The 23261-nt window shown below is 36.4% G+C and overlaps 1 protein-coding gene across 2 annotated transcripts in view; it reads right to left on the reverse strand.

Moving 5' to 3' along the window:
* AGMO (alkylglycerol monooxygenase) overlaps positions 1–23261 on the reverse strand; it is a 380825-nt gene that overhangs the window by 12179 nt on the left and 345385 nt on the right. Inside the window, exon 13 of one of the 2 annotated variants that reach the window (XM_081537640.1) lies at positions 9688–9733. The exons of the other annotated variant lie outside the window; for it this stretch is intronic. Within the exon in view, the coding sequence (XP_081393766.1) occupies positions 9688–9733 (46 nt within the window). The remainder of the gene's footprint in view (positions 1–9687; positions 9734–23261) is intronic. 2 annotated transcript variants of the gene reach the window in all.

Here is a 23261-nt window from a genome sequence, read left to right on the forward strand (position 1 = left end):
ATTTACATTGATTTCCTAAATATTTTCTCTAAATTTTCTAAATATTTTAATACATATACTCTCAATATCCAGGCTTCCCTCTTCTCAGTTTTTTCCAGATTAGTTTTGTTGTTGAAGTTTTTCAAAAGGACCAGGTACAAAGAAATACCCAACTTACCACAAGTAACACATAGAGGAAAATTAAACAACCAAAGTTAATAAGACATGACTTATACTCAAAGTATGATCAGAATGCTTGCCTTGTCAAAACAGAAGCCTCACTGTATATTTTTCTAATTGTCCAAGTTCTTAATGATAATGATGAAATTTTAGAAAATTTTCTTCAACTACAGTAAACAATATGGAGACATGAAGACAGAGTTATAATAAGGTCAAATTAATAACAGAACAGATATCACTTGTGAGAATGATTATTCAGATGAATCATGACCATTCTTTTGGGAAAACATCTTAGGAAAGATATATTTTGTGGATAGAGTCTTTTTACACTCATAACCTTCCTCTTACATTTATTATGGAGCTTCACATTTTTTAAAATTTTTTATGAATGTGAGAAGGGAAAAAATCAGGGCAATGAAAAATCTTAAGGATAGTCTGTTTTGGTTTCTATAAAGTTGAGAATAAAACAAGAGTAGGAAAAATAAAGGAACTCAATGAACCTTACCTAGTTGAACTATGTGCTGAGATATTTTTATGTATTAAAATTAGCAATGGGTAAACCATTAAAAATATCCTGACTCCTTGTACCGTGCGCTATGACTTCACTTTTTTAAAAAGTATAATCCAATGAATTTAAAAATTACTTACTATTTTAATTTTTACTTTTATATTTCTGCAAATAAGTCTAGTTACAACTAGAAATAAAATTTTATTTAGTTTTCCCAAATATGCCTCACATTGGCATAAACTTGTTTGCCTCTTACCCAGTATGTTTTGAAACTGAAGATTCTTGAATAAAATGTTGCTGGATTAATCATGGTCCTTAAGTGTCCTAACAGGACTCTCTGTAATGCTAAAAAAACATGATATTTAATCTAAAATTCAAAGTACCACACCTTTCTAGTGCCTTGTCTGACTACTAAAATGAAAAGCATTTACATGTCAAAATCAGAGCTTTGCTTCAACAAAAATTATCAAGAAAATCATACAGTCCTAATCCATCAAAATGCCATTTTCCTGGTAAATGAGAATTCCCTGCCATATAACCCTACCACAATTGCACATTGATTCTCAGTGAATCCTATATAGCAGTGCTCCTGGCATCTCTCTGACATAAATCAACACATAAATAACTTTTAAAACTTGATGTACAAAAATTTATATCTGGAAGATAATATATTTACGCCTGCAGAATATCATTCAACACTGCTCATCCAGGACTTTGACCCTACTGTTAAAAAAAAAAAAAAAATTCTTTGTACTTGCCTTCTATCTAGGAAACCAAACAAGTCTCTTAAAGAAATGAGTTCATTTGTAGGGGGTTGGGGGGCTGGTGGGAAATACCATGTTTATAGAAATAATAGTGATGTCTGGTTTTAAAAGCAGGACAGTATATCTTGGAAGGATATGTTTTGCAAAGATCCTTTTGTATTGTTTTTGCTTGTGTCAAAGGAACGATTAGAGCCCCAGTAAATGGGAACTTCCCAGAGCAGGCTAAATAGAAGGCCAACAGCTCACATATGGCTTGCAGCTTGGGGGAGTTTCTCTCAATGTTCTGCCAGAGATGAGACTGCCCAAATGCTTTCTCGCGTAAGTCCTAAGTCATAAACCGCATCCTCCCAGTCCAGCCATGCCAAAACTGGACCCAAGGGGATACAGAGTCTTGGCTGATGGGAAACAATGACTGCTTCCTAAGGAAGCCACAGCTGCTTTCCTGAGAGACACCCAGATGCCTGAATTTTTCCTTACTTTCCATTTCTGACTACCTGTTCTGGCAACAGTTCCAACAAAGGGTGAGGCAGGCAGCAGGCACCCAGCTGTTTTCAATAAGCCTTGGCAATGTAGGAACTGATTACATAAACACGACAAGCATTCAAAGAGCATATTTTCTAGCTTTTAAGCTATAATAAAAATGGTGTGAGCCTGTACAAAAACCCTACATCTCCTCTGCTCCAAATAGTGATAATGACAACAGCAATGCTGATGATGAGGATAATACTAATAACGGCTTAATTATGAAAGCAAGGATTATTAAAGGAAACATGATAACATGAGCTGCTGGGAAAGAGTTCAAATTATACAGAGAGAATTGGAAAGATGTGAAATTTCCACATTACAGGGTTGGTCAATGTTTCTTTATGAAACAGCAAGGTCAAAATGTGCACTCAATTCACTTGATTTCTTATTTTTTCCCACAACCCTGGACAAAAAACAATCAGATGTTGCATTATCACATAGGGTTCTCTTTATTTTAATATCAGGTCCAAAGACCAAGAGAAGATGTTGATTTACATTTTAATTAAGATGAATTTTCCTGGCTTAAAAAGTATAAATATAAATCTACTTCTTGGATTTGACAGTTGAAAACTGAAAGGTTTAAATAACTCACTCATGCCTATAGTTCACATACACAGGCTTATTATTTTTTAATGTTTTCTGTATTTGAAATATTAGATCAAGAATCTATATGAACAATGTAAGAAGTGAATTGGAGTTTGAGTAATCTATATTTCTACATGACTGCTCAATTTCCTGTACAACAAAGTGATATCCCTGTTCCAAAGAACAGAATTGCATTTTTTACCTTACACATTACTCATTTATTCTTACCTCATTAATTCACAAAAATGAATGTTTGGCTAGGCCAATTCTCTTCAATATATCTATTGTTCTAGCCACAATTTTCTTACCTCCAAGATGCACTATATATTCTTTGATATGGATTTTAAATTGGACTCTTTCAAAGAACAAATGCTACAGAATAAAAACAACAGAGGGAATGCTTTTCAAATTGTTCTAGAAAAAAGTTTTAGACAAAGTGATCAATTGTAAATCCAAAAACAAAGCTACTGACAGGAAATCTGAATATCAGGGGTGAATGAGTGGAGGCTAAGAGTGGTAAACCACATACACAATGGAATTAACTTGGAACATAAGTGACCTTAGTCAAACCAGAACTCTGGAAAAACAATAAGAAGATTGGGTTGTCTCAACCTAACACAATTTTTTTTACTTCAGAGGTTTCTTAGAATTTCAGTTTCTGCCTCTATAAAATGGCAAGAATAGTGTCCCTAATTTTCATAAGATCATGGTGAATATTGACTCATTTTCTCTGAATTTTAAAGCTATATGAAGATACAAGATGACTAAAGTATGTTAACTTTTGTGCTAAAAAGATTCAATAAGTTAAAAGTGAAAACAGAATGAAAGATAAGGAGATATAAATTATAGGCAGAATTCGGAACATTAGAGATTTTATAAATGCCAGCTCTCTGTCATTGATGGTCATAGTTAAAATGATGCTTTTAAAATTTGCATATAATAACTGCAAGTAGAGTAGGATTTCAGTGGGTAAGTACAATTATAGATTGATCATTGTATGGAGTATTTCCATTATGTTTCTCATCTTGTAAGAGCATGGAAGTTTGATGTTCCTGATGAATTTTCATAACGCCAACCTTCTGAACTATATCTTTTAATGTCCTAAAGTGTCCTTAATTCTTTATTTAAAACAAAAGTATGGAAAAAGTTATAATTTTTAATGATCCTCCATCCCACACCTTCTACCAAACTACTGTTTTGATCTCTCATGTTACATTAAATTTCCTTTGCGTAGCTAAAACTGTGTTAAAATAGTTGGCTTTTTATACAGATGCTACCCAGAGGGATCCTGGGTAATATAATGGAAAATATTTTTCTGAAAATTCTACAATAAATAAGTAATTCCACAACGGTGGTATTTCTTAAAATACATATTTTTGAGAAATGTTAAAAGATTATTTATTTAGTGCTAGGTGTGGCATCCATAAGAAATAATAGCATGAGTCCTAGTTCAAAGATGAATGTACATATAAAAAAATTACATTGAATCTGTCCCCATTGGGTACTATACAGTTCATGAATATTTATCAAACTCTTGCTTTATGCCAGGCATATCACTGCTGACAGAACTCACTGGTGAGCTGTATAGTCCCTGAATTCATAGAACGTAGAACTTCATAGTTTTTCATGAGCATACTTATTAAAGACTGGTGTATCTATGTGTATATATATATCCATATCCCTGAAGGAGAAAATGTTAACCCACTTAAGTGTTCTTGCATGGAAAATCCCATGGACAGAGGAGCCTGGTAGACTACAGTCTGTAGGGTCACAAAGAGCTGGACAAAACTGAGTGACTGAGCATATATATATATATATATATATATATATGTGTGTGTGTGTGTGTGATGTGTGTGTGTGTATATATATATATATATGTACGTTATTTATAAATCTTCAGGTCAAATTTTCTTCACAATATTGAAGTTAAATATAAAATAAAAATGATTTACTAAAGCGAGGTCAATCACAGAGTTATGTTAACCCACTCATTGGACAAGTTATTTAATGCTGGTGTGCCTAAGTAGCTTCACCTGAAGAGCGTGGATAATCTTTCAGAGTTACTGGAGTAATTAAATTAATGTTAATATAACATTATTACAACGTTTCATATGTGCAAATGCTTCAACAAATGCCAATAGTTTAGTTGATGTTATTGATTTGTTATTGTCACTATTGATGTTTCTTCTGCTGCTCAGCCGTGTCTGACTCTTTGCGACACCCTGGCAAGGCTCCTCTGTCCATGGAATATTCCAGGCAAGACTACTGGAGTGGGTTACCATTTCCTCCTCCAGGGGGTCTTCCTGACCCAGGGACTGATCCTGCATCTCCTGCATTGCAGGTGGATTAGTGCTTTCCAAACTTTGTTTGAAAATACAGCATAGCAGTTATTCCCCCTCAGTATATTTACCTTTACAATTTTTTACTTAAATCATTATCTGTGTATTCTAAGACATATAAAAAAAATTCTTTTCAAAGAAAGATAGGATAAAACAACTATAAATAGAAATTATAATTTTTACTTCTTTCTTTCCAATGGATCTTCTTATCCATTCACCTTAGAAAACTCCTATCGTAAGGATAATGAGTCTTCAAAGTAGCAAAGTTTGATGCCCTGGGAAAAACACAGGCTTGAGAGCCTTGAAACATGGGTTCTTGTCCTTTCTGTCATAAAATGGTTGAGTCATTTTATTTTCTCAGGGTATCTGCTTCTTTAGTTTCTTTTTCTGTTCAATGACAGAATAAAAATAGAAAATCTCTAAAGTCTATTCTTAGTTCTATTATCTGAAAAATAATAGAATTGGCCAAGACAATATTATAACGGTAGAAAGTTTCCAGAATAGTTCCCCCAAATAATTAAATTTGTAATGAAAAGAACACAATATTTCTTCATCTTTCCCTAATTACTGCCACAGTAAGGTAATTGAAATAACAGCAGAAATGACAGGGGAAAAAAAAATTAAAAAATCATTCTTTACACATGTGGAATATGTGAAGAGACTGGCAAAGGATGGGAAACATGATTCCCAAATCGTGCACTTCTAAATATCAAGATCCCTAAGCTTCTTCCTGGACATAAGCTGAGTTTCTGGTACTCTGATGCCTGAAATTTAGAAACTTAAGACCTGCTATATTCATCTTTGAAAAAATAACTTAGCGGACATCATCAAAACGGTACAGAGAAGTAGCCGCAGCAGTGATTCTTAGAAAAATTTGCAGAGGCATATACTGAAATAAAAACAAGTAATGGACAATTTTGATCATTATTGGTAAATGATGAGTTTTAAGGACACTAGTAATTTCAGAGGTAAAATACTTTGCCTGTTTGTGTGTATAGTCTAATAAATAACAATCATATTTCAGGAAAGCTGAGGTGGGGGAAGAAATAAAGTTTCACCATTAATGTATTATCTAGGTCAAGTTACTAAATGAAGTTTTCAAAACTTCTAGTTTTTACCTAGTCCATAATTCAGGGTCAATTGTTTCTCCAGTGAGAAAGAAAGATGATAAGGGATGGAGGAAGCGAGATTATTACTTGAATTCATTAAAACAGATGAATGGATACAGAAATTGTGGTACATATATACAATGGAATATTACTCAGCTATAAGAAAGAATGCCTTTAAGTCAGTCCTAATGAGGTGGATGAACCTAGAGTTTATTATACACAGTGAAGTAAGTCAGAAAGACAAATATTGTATATTAACACATGCATATGGAATCTAGAAAGATGGTACTGTTGAACATATCTGCAGGGCAGCAATGGAGAAACAGACATAGAGAACGGACTTGTGGAAGGAGAAGGAGAGAGTGGGACAAATTGAGAGAGTAGCACAGAAACATATATATTACCATATGTGAAATAGATAGTAAGTGGAAATTTGCTGTGTGACACAGGGAGCTGAACCCAGTGTTTTGACAACCTAGAGGGGTGGGATGGGGTGGGAGATGGGAGGGAGGCTGGCTCAGGAGGAAGGGGACATATGTATATCTGTGACTAATTCATGTTGATGTATGGCAGAGACCAACCCAATAGTGTAAAGCAATTATCCTTCAATAAAAAAGAAAAGAAAAAAACACCAATATTATAAAAATTCTGGGGGAAATTTATAACCAATATAAGATATTGAATAAAGGAATAAATATATTCTAGTACAATATGAGTTTTCAGAAAGCATCTTTGTAGCTATAAATGTGTTCATAATTATGCCAAAAGGTATATTTTCTGGATTCTGGGGAAATGTGTTAATAATTTTCATAAATAAGTAAAGGCAAGTGGGACCTCTTTGGTTAGCTTCTGAAGTTAGCACATGCAACAAAAGTTGTACAGAGTTTAAAATTACCCTAGAAATTCCCTTAAATAACCCATATAGTATAATACACATGGTTTTATGTACAGAAACCCTTTATGGTAATTCCTTCATGCACTCAAGTTTGAGAACCCTTATGCTACTGAAGAGAGTAATCAAAGGAAAGTATGTAGATGTCTGATAATTGAAACCAATCTTGCCTTTTGATTAAGTGTAATTCTTAGCCAGAAAAAAAAGAAAAGAAAAGAAAGGACAAGAGGGAGGGAAGGAAAAAGGAAGGAAGGAAATGGATAGTAAGCTCTAAATTGTTTCTGCTTATCTGTAAAGTTTATTCCTGTTCAACACTGAATCTCTACTACTCTAGTAATCCATGTTAGATGAATGTCTTTACTTTTGTGAGGGTCAAACCAATATATTGGAGTTCACCTAGGATTTAGCCCTAAATTCCACATTCTGAGAGTAGCACACAGGCACATATGATGTTACTCATCTTTACCTTAATATGCAGGGGAATATTTAGCTTGACTTCTTTGCCATAAAAAATTTTGTTTTAAAATGATGTTTTAACTGGTGGCTCAGATAGTAAAGAATCTGTCTGCAATGCAAGAGACCTGGGTTTGATCCTTGGGTCAGGAAGGTTCCCTGGAGAAGGGAATGAAAACCCACCCCGGTATTCTTGTCTGGAGTAACCCATGGACAGAGGAGCCTGGTGGGCTACAGTCACAAGGATTTGTACATGACTGAGCAACTAACACTTTAACTGCCCTCAACTTTGAGCGTTCACTGCTATTTCTAACTGCATCTTTGACAGCAGTGATCATTTAAGACCTATGCAGGCAGAGCTTTTATTTCAAACATTAACATGAATAAATCCAATTCAAATTCTGTCACAGTGTGACATGTATCCACTCTCTGTTATGAGTTAACTAATTTTAGGTTGGAATATTCTCTTTTTCTTTACCTAATTAAGATCTTCTACATTAAACCAGTCTGTCACAGAGTATTTAGCATAGGGATTTCCCTTGTTATAAAACAGGAATTGTACAAAGAAACTTTACAGAAGCTCATGATGAGATGACTTATCATGACCCTTGAAAACTGCACCAGGATGAATATGGACAGAAGTGCATTATAATTGATTCAATTTTTCTATGCTGTTATCAGTAGAAAACACATATATTCAGAAATGTTCTTTTCTTTCTTTTTCCTTTTTTTCCTTTTTATATTTTTTTTCTTTGCTGCGGTGAAGTTGAGCTGCAAGCTCCCACAGAACCTGAAGTCGCAACACAGCTTGGGTTGTGGACTGGATTTCTCCCACATGAGTTTGGTGGCCGGGTCAGTCAGAATGATATTAGTACATTTAATTTTCAAAACACAGTGGAACAGATGTGTTTTATAGGGATGCAAAATGAAGTTCAGAAATAAGGGGGCCTGGGTAATGTTCTGGTACAATATGGTAAGAGATCACTGTATGAAACTAATTCCTGCCGATAATCATAACTTGTCTCTGTGAAAACTAGCTTATAATATTTGTGTATAGAACTGTGGAGAATATCAAAGCTACCAAGATTTGAAACAGTGCAGCAGGAGCTCCAGAACTTTATGTAAATTAACCTCACAACATGGAACACATTAACTTGAGGGTTTCAGGAATTTGGAACTCAGAATGCTTGGGATGTGGGTTTAATTGAAACACGGTCTTATGACAATCAGTTTTTCTCTGGAGACGGGATTTTTTAAGGTGCATGCAAACGTATAATTGAGCATTGACATATTACATCATAGTGATACATTTTAAACAACCCATATCTGCTTCACAGTATTTATTTCACTAAAATACCACTGGATATTTAAAGATTCCTCCTTTCGAGTCCAACCATCTGAATAAATGAACAGTACACGGAGGTGAGCCAGTCAACTCTCAGATGGGGCCAGGCCTCAAAGACTCACACATACACAAAGCAGTTCTTCTGGAAAAAATGTTTCTGGGTTTTCAACATAAATCAGGGTCAACACATAATACAATCATGCTCTAGTACATTTAGAAGCTGGAAAACAGTCTAACTAGGACAGTGATGCTTCCAGCAAACCTTCAGGCCAAATAGCAATCAGAGAATTCATGGCTTTGTGCTCAAACCTCATCTCTGTTCAAGTCCATGAAGGGGTTGCCTGTTCTCTTAGGGAAATTTTAAACGGGAGTTAGAAAACTAAACTTTCTCCATGGCTATGATTTTAACGGATTTCTTTCTCTCTTATTCTTTTCCTTTTCTTCTCATTTATTTTTTTCAAGTGTAGCCACAAATGTACAGATCTACTTGTGAGTAATACTAAATTCCAGCAGTCTTGATTTTCATACCATAACAATTATATTTTTATGGTAAAGGAATGAGCCAAACCTTCTGAGTGAAATTTTATATGTATTACATATAAATAGGAATAAGATGAAAAAAAAAATAAAATTTTATAATTGTAAAAAGTTAGTCTAACAATATAAAAAAATTCTATCTGGTCAAATTGCACATTGGATTAAGAATATGTCAGATGAAATCAAGTACACTATTGTTTGCTGCTGCTCAGTCACTCAGTCGTGTCTGACTCTTTGTGATCCCATGGACTGTAGCCCGCCAGGCTCCCCTGTCCATGGGATTCTCCAGGCAAGAATACTGGAGTGGGTTGCCATTTCCTTTTCCAGGAGATCTTTCTGCCCCAGGGGTCAAATCCATGTCTCCTGCGGCTCCTACATTGCAGGCAGATACTTTACCACTGAGCCATCAAAGAAGCCCATATTATTGCTTATGTTCTTTTTATATAAAACATAAAACTAAGAGTTACTTACTGCATGGCAGAGTTGGAAGTTCCAGGATCAACAGACTAATACATATCTATAAAGATATAATACATACCTATATCACTAAAGTGGTAGCGAAATAAGATAAAACAACATGATCCAACAATCCCACTTCCAGTTATATATTATATCAAAGGAAATGAAATAATTATCTCAGAAAGATATCTGCACTCCCCGGTTCACTGCAGCCTCACAATAGCCAAGATATGGAAATAATCTAAATGCTTATTGACAGAAGAATGGATAAAGAAAATATTATAAATTATTTCAGCCAAAAATTTGAGAAAATCCCACTACTTGTGACAACATGTATGGATATATCCTGAAGGTATTATGCTAACTGAAATGTTAGACACAGAAAGACCAATATTGCATGATATCACTTGCATGTGGAACCTAAGAAAAAAGAAAGGAACTGGACTTGGGGTGGAGAGAAAGAGAAGTGACACAATTGAAATGAAGGGTCCACAGTCACCCTTGCTGTAGAGGGAGCTAGCCTGACTCTCTTTGAACTTATTTGAGAGTGAAAGAAAATTTCAAAAAGAAGTCCTTCTATGGGGGCTTTTCAAAACCAGACTGAAGAATAGATAACTCATTGGATGGCTTTGTAGGAGAATACCATTACAGAAGTATGAGGTACAGGAGATAAATTGAGTAGGAGATCATTCAAATTAGGAAAATCTGGTAGAATCATGTGTAGTATGAGAAGGACTGATAGAGGTTTATTAACTTTTGCTCAACTTTGATTATCATGCATGGGTTATCAATGCAATATTCATCAACCTTCATCAGGCTATTTCTACTCATATGAGATTTGTATTGGACTAGTTAATACAGATCACTGCACAGACAATGACAATACAGGATGCTGTGTCTATCAGGGCCACAAAACACAGTCTGGGAGATCAAGGCGTGTCTTGAAAGAAGGAAGTGCCTGGAACATATTATTTCCTCAACTAACTCTTTAAGAAGGAGTGATGGCATGGTTAAACAAAATGCTCTTCAAACATCAGAGATAAAGGGGTGTTTGCCAGTGGAAAAAAAGAAGGGAAAACTGGGGGTCCAGAGACATGAAACCAGGGAGAAAAAAAGACCACTCTCTGAAAGAATTAAGAGACATTCAGGGAGGTCTAACCCCCAAAGCACAGGAAAAGTGTAGAGAGAGGTAAGGTTTGCCTAAGACAGGGAAGGCAACTAAGGGATTTTCATCATGAAGTGATGTGATTATCTTTGTTCTGCAGCACCCGGCTGAGGTGTGGAGGGTAGGCCTGGCACATTGCGGGAGAGACCTGTTAGGATGCTGTCTCCATAAGCTGATGATGACAGTGGCCAGAACTAGAACAGTTTTGGCTGTGGGGATAGAGAGATAAAATATGGATTTAAAGGATTATAGGGGATTTAACTATGAGAGTGAATGAGTTCCCCAAGGAATCTATACATAAGAAAATATTTTTATACTCTCCTGATAATCCCTTGGCAAATTTTCAGAAAAACCATACAGTTTATTACTTGTTTCCCAAATATACCCTGGATCTTTCCTGTTGTACTGCTCTCCTCTTACTCCTTCTAATTCTCTTCTCCTCCAATCCCATTTCTCTAAATCTCACCCATTCTTCAAGGTATGCTTTAATATTACTTCCTTCATGGAATCTTCCATAATCTCAGTTTTCAAAAATATAGAATCTTTAACTCCTCTAAACCTCTAGATTTTCCACTTTTGTTTCTTTTATCGCTTTTACTACATATTGCCTGCAGAGATGGCTATGGAATATCTTATGCAGCCACCCAGAAAAAATATCCAATTCAATCTGTTTCCCTCTAAAGCACTTGATGTACTGTCTTAAGCATACCAAAGTTAGTCTTTACATGTAATACAATACAATGTATGTAATAAATAATATATTGTATCCATCTGGAAGGGCTTCCCTGGTGGCTCAGTCAGTAAACAATCTGCCTGCAATGCGGGAGACCTGAGGTTCCATCCCTGGGCTGGGAAGATCCCCTGGAGGAGGGCATGGCAATCCACTCTAGTATTCTTGCCTGGAGAATCCCCATGAACAGAGGAGCCTGGAGGCTATAGTCTATGGGGCTGCAGAGTTGGACAACACTGAGTGACTAAGCACACCAGTCTAGAAATGTTATATTAAGTGTGGATTTGCAACTTATTTCTGTAGAAAATTAACCTCATTTTAAAATTATTTATGTTTTAGAACTGACTGTAAAAACCAAGTCTAGAACTCATTAATTGATTTCAATGCATGCTTATTGTTATTATTAACTTCATCATATATGGTTCTTAATACATGTCCCTTAAAATAAATACAATTAATCTAATTTTCAATAAAATAGGTTTCCAAAGTGATTGGTAGGCTTATAATGATGCTATTTTTGTTAATGATATCCATAAATTTTATAAAACAATGAAAACCATAAAAGTATTCAATACATTCGGTAGAAGAGGAAAAATAAAATCAAGATATTAGAATTTTTTCACAATTCAGTTTCCTTTTACATCCCTCAAAGATTAGAAAGAGAAAGAGGCAAATTGGATAAACTTATTTAAAATTTTTCTGAATCAGTGTGCCTCCTTGGTACTGGGCCAATAGAAAATGTAGAAGAATCATTTGGCCCCTATCTGGCTTCTGGATATTGAGGACATGTGTGTCGGATCAGAGTTACAGGGTGATTTCCATGAATCTATTCCAACCCTTTTGGAATTAAAGTCCATCTGTCAGTTCCTTGAGCCAGAGCTCAGCTTTTTAAAGTCATCTATCAAAACTCTGGAAACTGGCTGATAATGCTGACTTCTGCAGAGGTGACTTTCATGAACTAACTCTACCTACATCATAATCACAGAAAGAGAGGGGAAAAAATGACATGATTTTTTAAAAAATTACTCCTGGCTTTTTTCTTTGAATTCTTTATTTCCCTCGCTGAGACAAAGGGCAAATAGTGGCAACCATATGCATAATTCTCTTTCCCCCTGAAAAATCAAATACAGAGTCACTTTCTCAGCAGTCAAGTCTGATATTTTTTCATCTTTCTGATGAGCTGGATATACTATGTTGCTTTTGTTTGCAGACATAATGGAAATAAACTGTAGAATTCCTTTTAAAGAGAATAAACACATGGGAGCTCTTTTGAAAAAAATCTATTGTGTGGTTGAATGCTAAACATGCCACTCATAAAATTTAAAATTTGCTTCCTTCAAGGAACACCTACTTACTCTCCTGGAGAAAAATTCAACATAAGGAACACAGTTTCATCTCTCTTTCAATATCCATCAATTACCCGATTATTGCTAGACACATGTTATGCAGTTTATCAATTTCATAACAATTTCTATCAATTTAAAAGTCAAAAATTCTTAATGTTCATATAGCATGACATTCTTTACCTTCAAATTATCTCAAAATTTACAAAGAAGAAATAGAAAACTTAAATAATGATTTTCTGATTAGATATTCCATTTGGAGAATAAAATCTCTAATCTTCCCCATCATTGTTCTTTGAAATATTTTGGTCTCAAATGCTATCTTTGGAGGAGAAGGCAAGATGTAAGCTTCAAATTGGTCTACTTTGCTATGCTTCATTCACTCTATTAAAGCATTTTGGAATGAATAGTGTTTCTGTTATGAATACAATTATACTGGGCAGTATCTGATAACAGTAGTTTTGGTGAGGTTACTCATGATTTGGTGATCAATTTAATTAACTAGTTTACAGATCTTTGAAATGTAGCCTCAATTTTGATTCCGGAAATCAGACAGCAAACTTAGACAAAGGCTAAAAATATTTTAAAAATAAAACAGAGGAAAACAAAGAAAATGTGTGTGTGTATGAGAGAGAAACAGACAGAGAAACAGAGAGTGTATGAATGAGTGGAGATTTGGTGATTTTTAACATTCACCCAAATATTCCCTTAAAGCCAGTGCCTTTTTCTGTGTAAGCCCCCTTCTGTAACTTATTTGATTAATGATTAGAAATGTTCAGTAGTTACTAACAACCCTACTTAGATATTTGGTTACAGAGCAAATTGCTACATCTACCAACTTATCCTTTAATTTGTTTAAATAAATAATAAAATTTCCACACCTTCTTAATAATGAAAATTTAAACCTACAAAAATGGAAACAATATAACACAGACATCTCTATATCTTTACCTCTACTTACACTTGGCCATATATGCTTTCTCTCCTGTCTATCCTCCTCCCTCTTTCTAAACACTTTTTACCATTTGAAATTGCAATAGCAAGAAATCTTACACCTATATACTTTAGTATGTGTTTCCTAGAAACAAGGACTTTGTTCTACATAATTATAAAACTATTGCCACATGCAAAGAATTTAAACTGATAAAACAATTACAATATGCATTCATAGTTCTTCAAATGTCTCCAGATATGCATGTGTGTATGTATGCATGTACACGGATTCATGTAAATCCCAGACAGACTCAGAAAATCAAGCATTGTATTTAGTTAAATTTTATACTTCATTTAATCACCAATACCACTTCAAGATCTTATGGGCATAGGAGAAGCATAGCAGTTGGCATCTAATAACTTTGCAAACTTTAAATGAATGACCAAATTTTAAAGAAATTATTGAAATTCAATTTCTGGTAAAGCCTGAAAAATATGGAGAAAATTCAAATTGGCACAGCAATTGGTAATTCTAATTTGATCGTTGTTGTTGTTGTTTAGTTGCTAAGTCATGCCCGACTCTTGGGATGCCACAGACTGTAACCCACCAGACTCCTCTGTCCATGGGATTTTCCAGGCAAGAATACTGGAGTGGGAATCTGATCATTATCCCTGTTCAATTTAGTACTGATACTAAATGTTACCAGAAATGCTATTGTCTGATATCCAAGACAAAATCAGCAGATACAAATTTTGATGAAGTTATTGCAGTGATATCATTATACTGAAATTCTCCATCATATTTTCAAATAGAAATGACTATTTTCTTTTAAAAAGATAATTTTCAGGAAAAAAAAAAAAGTAAATGTCATCTAGATATACGAATGAGCAATTGTTAGGGGTTGAACTCAATGAGGAAACCAGGCAGATCTTATAACTGGGTCAAAAAAGAATATTAAAAACAGGCACATTTATCAAATATTAAAATGAATGTGCAATAGGATCTAAAATTGATTTTTGTCATGTGAAAGAGGGAGCGAGACAGGACAGAATTTACAAGTCTACAAAAAAAACTATTTTACCTTGCTCTGAGTTATCTATAATTTATAGAGTTGTAAAATAGCTCCCCTAGAATAAGAATCTGATACCTGAAACAGGTCTTTTCCAAGAGTCTAGACAATGTGTAGTTTTTATTTATTTTTTCTCTGTATCTTTTCAAATATCTGCCCTTCCCTATTTAAAACTTATTATAATGATGACTACAATTACCTGCAAAGGAACAGCAATGTTATGGCAATTGAATTATTGAGGTCTGTACTATTAACTGAATCCTAACAAATAAATTATGAATATCCAAATAAACAAATTTTTTATCAGCAGCTTTATAGGGAAATGTGCTAAAAATATGTTCTCTAAGTTAGCAGTCCCCAACATTTTCGGATCCAAGAACTAGTTTCATGGAAGACAATTTTTCCATGGTACAAGTCCATGGCTCAGGGTTTGGGGACCCCTACTCTAAGCAACCCTGGCTGAAGAAATCATACCTTCATTGAAAAATAACTACTATTTTAAGTATTCTTTTGATGAACCTTTGAAATATAACATTTATTTTCACTGATATATGTCAGAATTATTACATATGGTTAATAAGAATGAAAAGGATCTAAGTCAGAGAGCCACTGTTTTTAAGGAGGTATGATGTTCCTTCCTATCTCCAGGCTTCTAAGGAGTTCTAGAGACTAGGAGTACAGTAAAAGAGAAAAGGATTTCACAGAGCCACACTGTTCTTTTGAACTATACACCAGATCTTTGCCCTCTATCTTACATCCCTTCCTCATCACCCAATTCCCCTAGAACTCTATACTTGAAATTTCTCTTCTACTGTTTGCCTGAGCACTGCTTTCCTAGTCTAACTTTAAGTGATTAGATAAGACTGTTCCTAGGCAACATGACACAGTGGTTGGGTCATGAATAGGCTCAAAGTAGTCAGCAAATTTGGCAGTACTAGAAGCAGCGTTCAATTATATCTTCAAAAGTCCTAAAAATTATTTTGCTTCATATTACATATCTAGTAATATTGGAGGTTTGTAAACATTTAATTTTTGTTTAATAAAAATATACACATGTAGAAATATTAAAAATAGGAATATTATAAAAACTATATATGCTAATCTGAATGATGGAAAAGGCAACCTAATGGTTTTTGTTGAGCCTTTTTTTTAAGGATAGTTGCTGAGGTTATTCAGCTTCTGTTAGAATTGTTACTCATACTAGCTCCCAGTAAAAAATCAACACATTCATTCCTAAGGTCATTTATTATTCATATGAGTAAATAAATATGTCTTGGTTTATGAAATGTTAAGGAAAGACTAGCACAGACATAGTAAATATTTTAATGTATCTTCTCAAATATTTGAGTTCTGATTAAACTGATTGATACTGATTATAATATTCATTCTGAGCAATTTGCCTTTTCCTTGACAGTTTTTTTCTACAGTTCTCCTCCTGCATGGGTATCTAGGCACCTAGCCCACTGTCTGAACTCATAGTACTCATAGTACTTTCTCAATAAATATTTGATGAATGAATGAAAAGTCAGTCCCTATTGTGATATACCTTTTCTCATTGCATATTTCACATGTGTAAATGTGACCCAACTTTGTCCTGGCTTTATTTGCCCTCGTCTTGTTCATCCTTTGCCCTAATAAAAACCAGCCCTTCTCACATCAGGTTTTATGGGCTAACATCTTATCAAATCTGGGTCTGGACAATATCCAAAATGCAGAACGTTGAGCTCAATGTTACCTGTTCATAACTTCTGATAATGCACTCTTTACTTCAAATATTACTGGCCTAGATCCAGATCTAAAGTCAGACTGGCAGCCAAGGAGGTGACCTGCACTAAAAAAAAAACCCCAGTCTACTTTTTGTTTATAGGGATTCTATAATACATTGTTTGGCTATTGTCAGATATGACCTTAGAAAAGTCAATTATGCTGTGAGATGGCTATTATCTTCTGACACCAGTTCTGAAAAGGATATTCTGAGTTGATTTCCAATGAGAAAACAGTGGATAAACAGTTAATCACAACAATCTTCTACAAGTTTGTTAACAAATAATCCTTGATGTTCCAGTTCATTTTATGTAGCTCATTGAGCCATACTACATTTTTTCCCCTTTACACACACACACACACACACACACACACACACACACACACACACACACACACATATTATTTTATGGGGCTCCCCAGGTGGCTCAGGGGCAAAGAATTCACCTGCCAATGCAGGAGACACAGGAGACCCAGATTTGATCCCTGGGTTGGGAAGATCCCTTGGAGAAGGAAATAGCAACCCACCCCAGTATTCTTGCCTGAGAAATCCCGTGGATAGAAGAACCTGGCAGGCTACCGTCCATGGGGTTGCAAAGAATCAGACACAACTGAGCCACTTAGCAGCGGCAGCAGGATTTTATTTTATATTAGAGTGTAGTTGATTAACAATGTTGTGTTAGTTTCAGATGCAGAGCAAAGTGATTCAGTTATACAAACACATCTATCCTGTTTCAAATTCTTTTCAAATTATTTTTATTATTACAAAGTGAAAGTGAAAGTTGCTCAGTCATGTCTGACTCTTTGTGACCCCATGGACTGTACAGTCCATGGAATTCTCCAGGCCAGAATACTGGAGTGGGTCACCTTTCCCTTCTCCAGGGGATCTTTGCAACCCAGGGATTGAACCCAGGTCTCCCGCATTGCAGGTGGTTCCTTTACCAACTGAGCCACCAGGGAAGCCCAAGAATACTGGAATGGATAGCCTATCCCTTCTCCAGTGGATCTTCCCGACCCAGGGAATCAAACAGGGGTCTCCTGCATTGCAGATGGTTTCTTTACCAACTGAGCTATTAGGGAAGCCCTAGTTTATTAAAAGGTATTAGTAGAATTTTCTGTGCTGTAACAGTAGGTCCTTGTTGTTTATTTATTTTAAATATAGCAGTATGTGCATGCTACACTTTTAAAGAACGCAAATATAGGGCCAAAATTTCTGTTTAGGTAGAGATGGCTTTTGAGAAATGAAAAATTCTCTCTGCATAGGCCATTCACTTTATTATTAGCCCTGGAGAAAATAGCCCAGGATAATGTCAGCTTGCTCACTGACCCACAGCAAATCATTTTGGCACCTAACAGCACACTAAATTACTCTCAAACTATTTTTAGGGCAAAAACATTGGATCCTCATCTCACAGATATAACTCATTATCAGAGTCACCTTCCGAAGAGTTTCATATCCATGAAAAATAATGCAGCAGAAGAAATCATTATAAAATAAAAAAAAGAATAAAACAAGAAATGCCTTTTTCATACTTTCGCCAACAAATTATCTAGCAGAAGAAAGGTAAGGATATTTAATTACAGAACTTTACAGGTGGTGCTAGGGGTAAAAAACCCACCTGCCAATGCAGGAGATGTTAAAAGCTGGTTCGATCCCTGGGTTGGGAAGATCCCCTGGAGGAGGGCATAGCAACCCACTCCAGTATTCTTGCCTGGAGAATCTCATGACAGAGAAGCCTGGCGGGCTACAGTCCATAGGGTCGCAAAGAGTCAGACGTGACTTAAGCGACTTAGCATGCACACACGCTGAATTACAACCTGAGTGCTTACCTGAAAAAATCCAAAGAAATGTGAAAACGCTGCCTTATCTTCATCTATTTGCTTAGAACCATCTTACTTCTATTTTTACCCATTTTTCCTATTGTTTTGAATAAAACTTGTGTTTCTTCCCACAGGAAATTAAAGTCTATACTTTTCCAACAGGTGATACTACAAGCCTCTACTTTGGTGGGCAAGTGATAAAATAAAATACATCTTAAATTAGCAGGTAGCTTGAGGCACATGTGGCCAAAACATGAGTTGAAGGTGCTCCAAATGTTGACAAAAACCGCTTCATGACAGGCAGGGAATATCTCAAAAGCTCCATAATGCTCAAGGAATGGTATTTAAAACCAACTCTGCAGGTTGTAAAACTGGAAAGGGGTTTAAAGGGAGGTTGAGGAAAGAGAGGCATATTGTAGAAGGGGGGAGAAAGACTGAGGAAAAAAGGCTGGAAGGGGGTTGTGAAAGGGTCAACTAAAGGAGCCAAGAGACCCAACTCAAAATATGAAGAGTTAGGCAGAATGACATATTGGAAATGCATGCAGGACAGAGAAGTGAAAGAGCGCGTCATTAAGAGACAAGAAGAAGGAAAGACAATAAATAACTAAAGGAAAATAAGTAAAAGATACCAAGAAATACAAATGATCATTAAAAAAAAACTATCTGGCATTCCTTCATGTTTTGCCATAGCAATTATCTGCCAAAGCTAAAATTACAGTATTCCTCTGTGATTCGCCTTAATAGACTCAGCCAGGTGCATTATCTGCAAGCATTTTCATTCAAGAGAAAAATTAGCCAATCATGAATCTGGATGTGAATTGTAGGGACAAAACTAAGTGAAAGCTCTCCAAATGATATTTATGCAGTGGGCCAATCAAAATTGCATAAATTACTGAATTCAATTGCCAGGAAAGGAGGTTAAATTTAATACAGCTAGACAGCTGAGCAGCTGCTTTCATGATTTAAATAAAAACAAGCTGAAACCTTTGCTGTCAACTCAGTGATATATGACTTGTAATGGGATGTTTCCAACCTTCACTTCCATATGGCCGTCTCCACTTTAGGTAATGCTCCTTGCCTTCAGTGTGACCAACTTTTCAGAAAACATCTGGGTCCCATTCCTGCTCTGTTAGCTGCAACGCTGCCTCCTACAAACACATATGATTCACTGGATAACATCTCTCCACTTGAGGATCAAATTAGGGCGTTTCATTGATAATTTTATCATGTTTACAAACAGAGATACTGCAGGCAAACACGGCACACATTCAACCCAGAAAATTTCTTCACATGGTGGGTGTTCATACTAGTGTAGATGGTATTTATAAAATGAGAGGTGAACTTTAGTAGTTGGAATTAGAAAAACAAAGAAAGGCTAGCCCCAACAGAGTGGTCTAGTAGTTTTGCTACTGACCTACTCCTTTGTACTAGAAACTTCTCTTCATCTACACATTCCCCCTCTTCTTCCAAAAAATAAAGGGAAGGGAAGAAAAAAAGACAAACATTTTTCTGAAAGATGGGTGTAGCACAAAAGGAAGATGAGAATTTTTCCAATTTCACAAAAGTTTCACTCAGGTCAAGGTCAAATCAAAAGGAATTTATCCTAAAATAAGAACAAAAATGCCAGAAATGACAATGGCTATGGAAAAAGGAAAAATTGAATATATAAAATACTCATGATTTGAACTAGGACATATTGTGTCCTGTGTAGTGAAAGTGTTAGTCGCTCAGTTGTGTCCAACTCTTTGCGACCCCATGGACTGTAGCAGGCCAGGCTCCTCTGTCTATGGCAATTCTCCAGGTAAGAACATTGGAGTGGGTTGCCAGGCTCTCTTCCAGGCGATCTTTCCAACCCAGGGATCACACCGACATCTCTCACATTGAGGGCAGATTCTTTACTGTCTGAGCCACCAGGGAAGCCTCTTGCAAAGCAAACCCCAAAGCCCACATTTCTGTGAAGATATCCACTACTGTAACATCCAAAACAAGGTAGATGTTATCCTGAAAAGGGGATTTGAAACAGTCACTTTATATGTTAAGATCGTGCCCCCAATAACTGGTTTGCAAGCTGTAACAATCACTAAAAACAAGCCCTATGTCCCAGTTTTAGTTTATGAAACAAATTAATATAACATATACCATTTGTATGAATTTCTCATTTTAATACAGCAAGTGTCTACACGTAGGCACATACAAAAATTCAAATCAAATTTTTTAAGACGGTTGCTTTCCCCACTAAAAGTCAACAAAAGGGAGGTAGAGAAGCAGGGGGAGGAGAGGGAAGAGAGGGGAAGAAAAAAACAGCAGTAGAACCAGTGGCAGGGCTGACTGCAGAAACTGAGAATTTTGTTTCAAGAAAGGAGAGAGAGAGAGAAAAAAAGCAGTAGCCGTTAAAGAAGAGGGTTTTTGTTTTTGTTTTCTTGCAAAAATATACCAAGTTTCTTACGTCCCCCCCCCCCCCCCCCCGATAGTTAGTTACAAGTTTCTTTACTACTCTGAAAATTTTAAAGGTCAAAAAAGTTCACCAATGAAGACAACGGGGGAGTCCAGCTTCTACCTAAGAACTAGCATGTAATTTTCTCAGCCTTACTGCAGGCCTTTCCAAAGGCTTTACCTGGCACCCCTCCAGTGGGAAAGCTGCCCTCCCCAACCAGCCTTGGGGCAGGTGTTGGGGTCGTTGCAGTCCAGGGACTCAGCTTTTCTCCTCCCCCACCCCTCCCCTCTCCACCCCCAGCCCAGGTGGGACAAGCTCTTTCACATACTGACGATCAGAGCCCAGGCAACTGCATTCCCAGCTTTCTTGACCTCAGGTCTTAGGCAGAGGTCTTCTTTAGATGCCTCTGCTAAGACCTCCTGGTGGGGAAATGTCAGGGCAACTTACAAGATTCCCTACTGACTCAGAGCCCTGGAATTTCTTCCACTCGGAGCCCTTTCCCCTTGCTCTCTCTCCAACCCAGGGTGTCATAAAACTGCCAGAGCATTTTATTGGGAGCTCCGTCAGCACTGAGCCATGATCCACCCCCCAACCTCCATGACCCTCCACCTGTTCAAGGAGACTGCAGCACAGGGAGTCTGCACCTCCTCTGGTTGTGGACGACTGCTCCTACCATTGTGGTTTTAGAAGCTTAATCAGCAATTCTGACACCTGGCAGCTCAGCACTCTCTCTCACAGGTCAGCTGAGCCCCGGACAATAAGAATGCACAAAATTCACTCATTTATAATTTAAAGCATCATCAGAAGAGGCTTTTCAGAGCATCACAAAATACAAATTAACTTCTCATTACTTCCTGACTATATTAGTTTGATGGTTACAGTAGGGCAAACAGAGGTTACAGGAGAACAGGAATAGATCACTGCTACCTTCTGTTTGGGCTTCCCATGTAGTGCTAGTGGTAAAGAATCCCCCTGCCAATGCAGGAGATGTAAGGGACACTGGTTTGATCCCTGGGTAGGGAAGATCCCCTAGAGGAGGGCATGGCAACCCACTCCAGTATTCTTGCCTGGAGAATCCCATGGACAGACGGAGCCTGGCAGGCTACCGTCCACTGGATTGCAGAGTCAGACATGACTGAAGCAACTTAGCAGGCATGCACCTTCTGTTACACTGAAAAACTTGCTCAGCTTCTAAGACATTTTTATGATTTTTGTTTTACAATCAAAACCTATCAATAAGACACAATGACGGATGCTTCTGCAATCATCTCTCACTTCCCAGCTATGTGAGCCAATCTGTACCTGCTTGGTCTTCCACATTCTCCACCTCATCAGAAAGCATAGATCACATTGTCATCTCTCACCCTTCATAAGCTTTCCTTGAAGTTCTACTTTCTATTTAACATAATGCAAAATGTGCCTTGTATTTTATGATGTGATTATGTTTTAAGAGAAAACTCACGTGTTAAACATCATGCCCTTTAAGAAATTACATATTCGTGTTTATTCAATAGCTCTACATAATGTGACCTTAATCAATTGATATACATATTTCATTTTGCAAAGCAAAACTTAGTGGAGCCAGTCAGACCTGGGTTAGGCTCCCAGCTCTTCTAGGCATTAGTGAATTATCTATGGGGATAATATTACCATCTTGCTGGGTTGTGTGAGGGTAAAATGAAATAATGTGATATTCAACACCTATTTCTTCTCTTTCTTCTGCACCTCTTTTCATATGTAACTGGTTAAAAAGCTGCTCAACTTTGTGGCCCAGACATAGCACGGTGTCACAGCCAATGTAACACCAATCTGACAATCAAAAGTAACGGAGAGGTAGTTTATAATTCATTGCAAACTCTTCGGAAAATATCAAAGGGGGATTATGCATGGAAAATAAAAACCTCAAAATCATTTTCACCATCTTTTCTTCCAAAGGCATATTTGTCATATAAGTGTATCTGTTCTCTATCTCTCTCACAAAAATCTCCAAAGTGATTTTTAAAATTTTTTCATCCTCACATCTGCTGAATGTTTTCTTCTCTTTTCCTAAACTATCAGGCTGACCTCTTCAATGCAAAGCATTCGCCTCTCACCATTACTCCTTTGCTGACTTTGTCCGATGCCAGTCCAAGAATCTGGCTACTAACATCTGCTCCTTACCAGGCATGGGACGTGGAGATGTGGAGTATCCACATGCACGTGGGGAAATAGGATTTGTGAAGCTAAGTGACTTGCACAAGGTCACAAATTTGGTAAATACAAGACTTAACATTCACTTTTTAAAAATTTGTTTTTACAGGAGAATAATTGCTTTCCAATGTTGTGT

Source organism: Giraffa tippelskirchi, chromosome 10 (genome assembly GCF_054371585.1).
Source record: "Giraffa tippelskirchi isolate mGirTip1 chromosome 10, T2T-mGirTip1v1.2.pri, whole genome shotgun sequence".
Taxonomy (NCBI): Eukaryota; Metazoa; Chordata; class Mammalia; order Artiodactyla; family Giraffidae; genus Giraffa; species Giraffa tippelskirchi.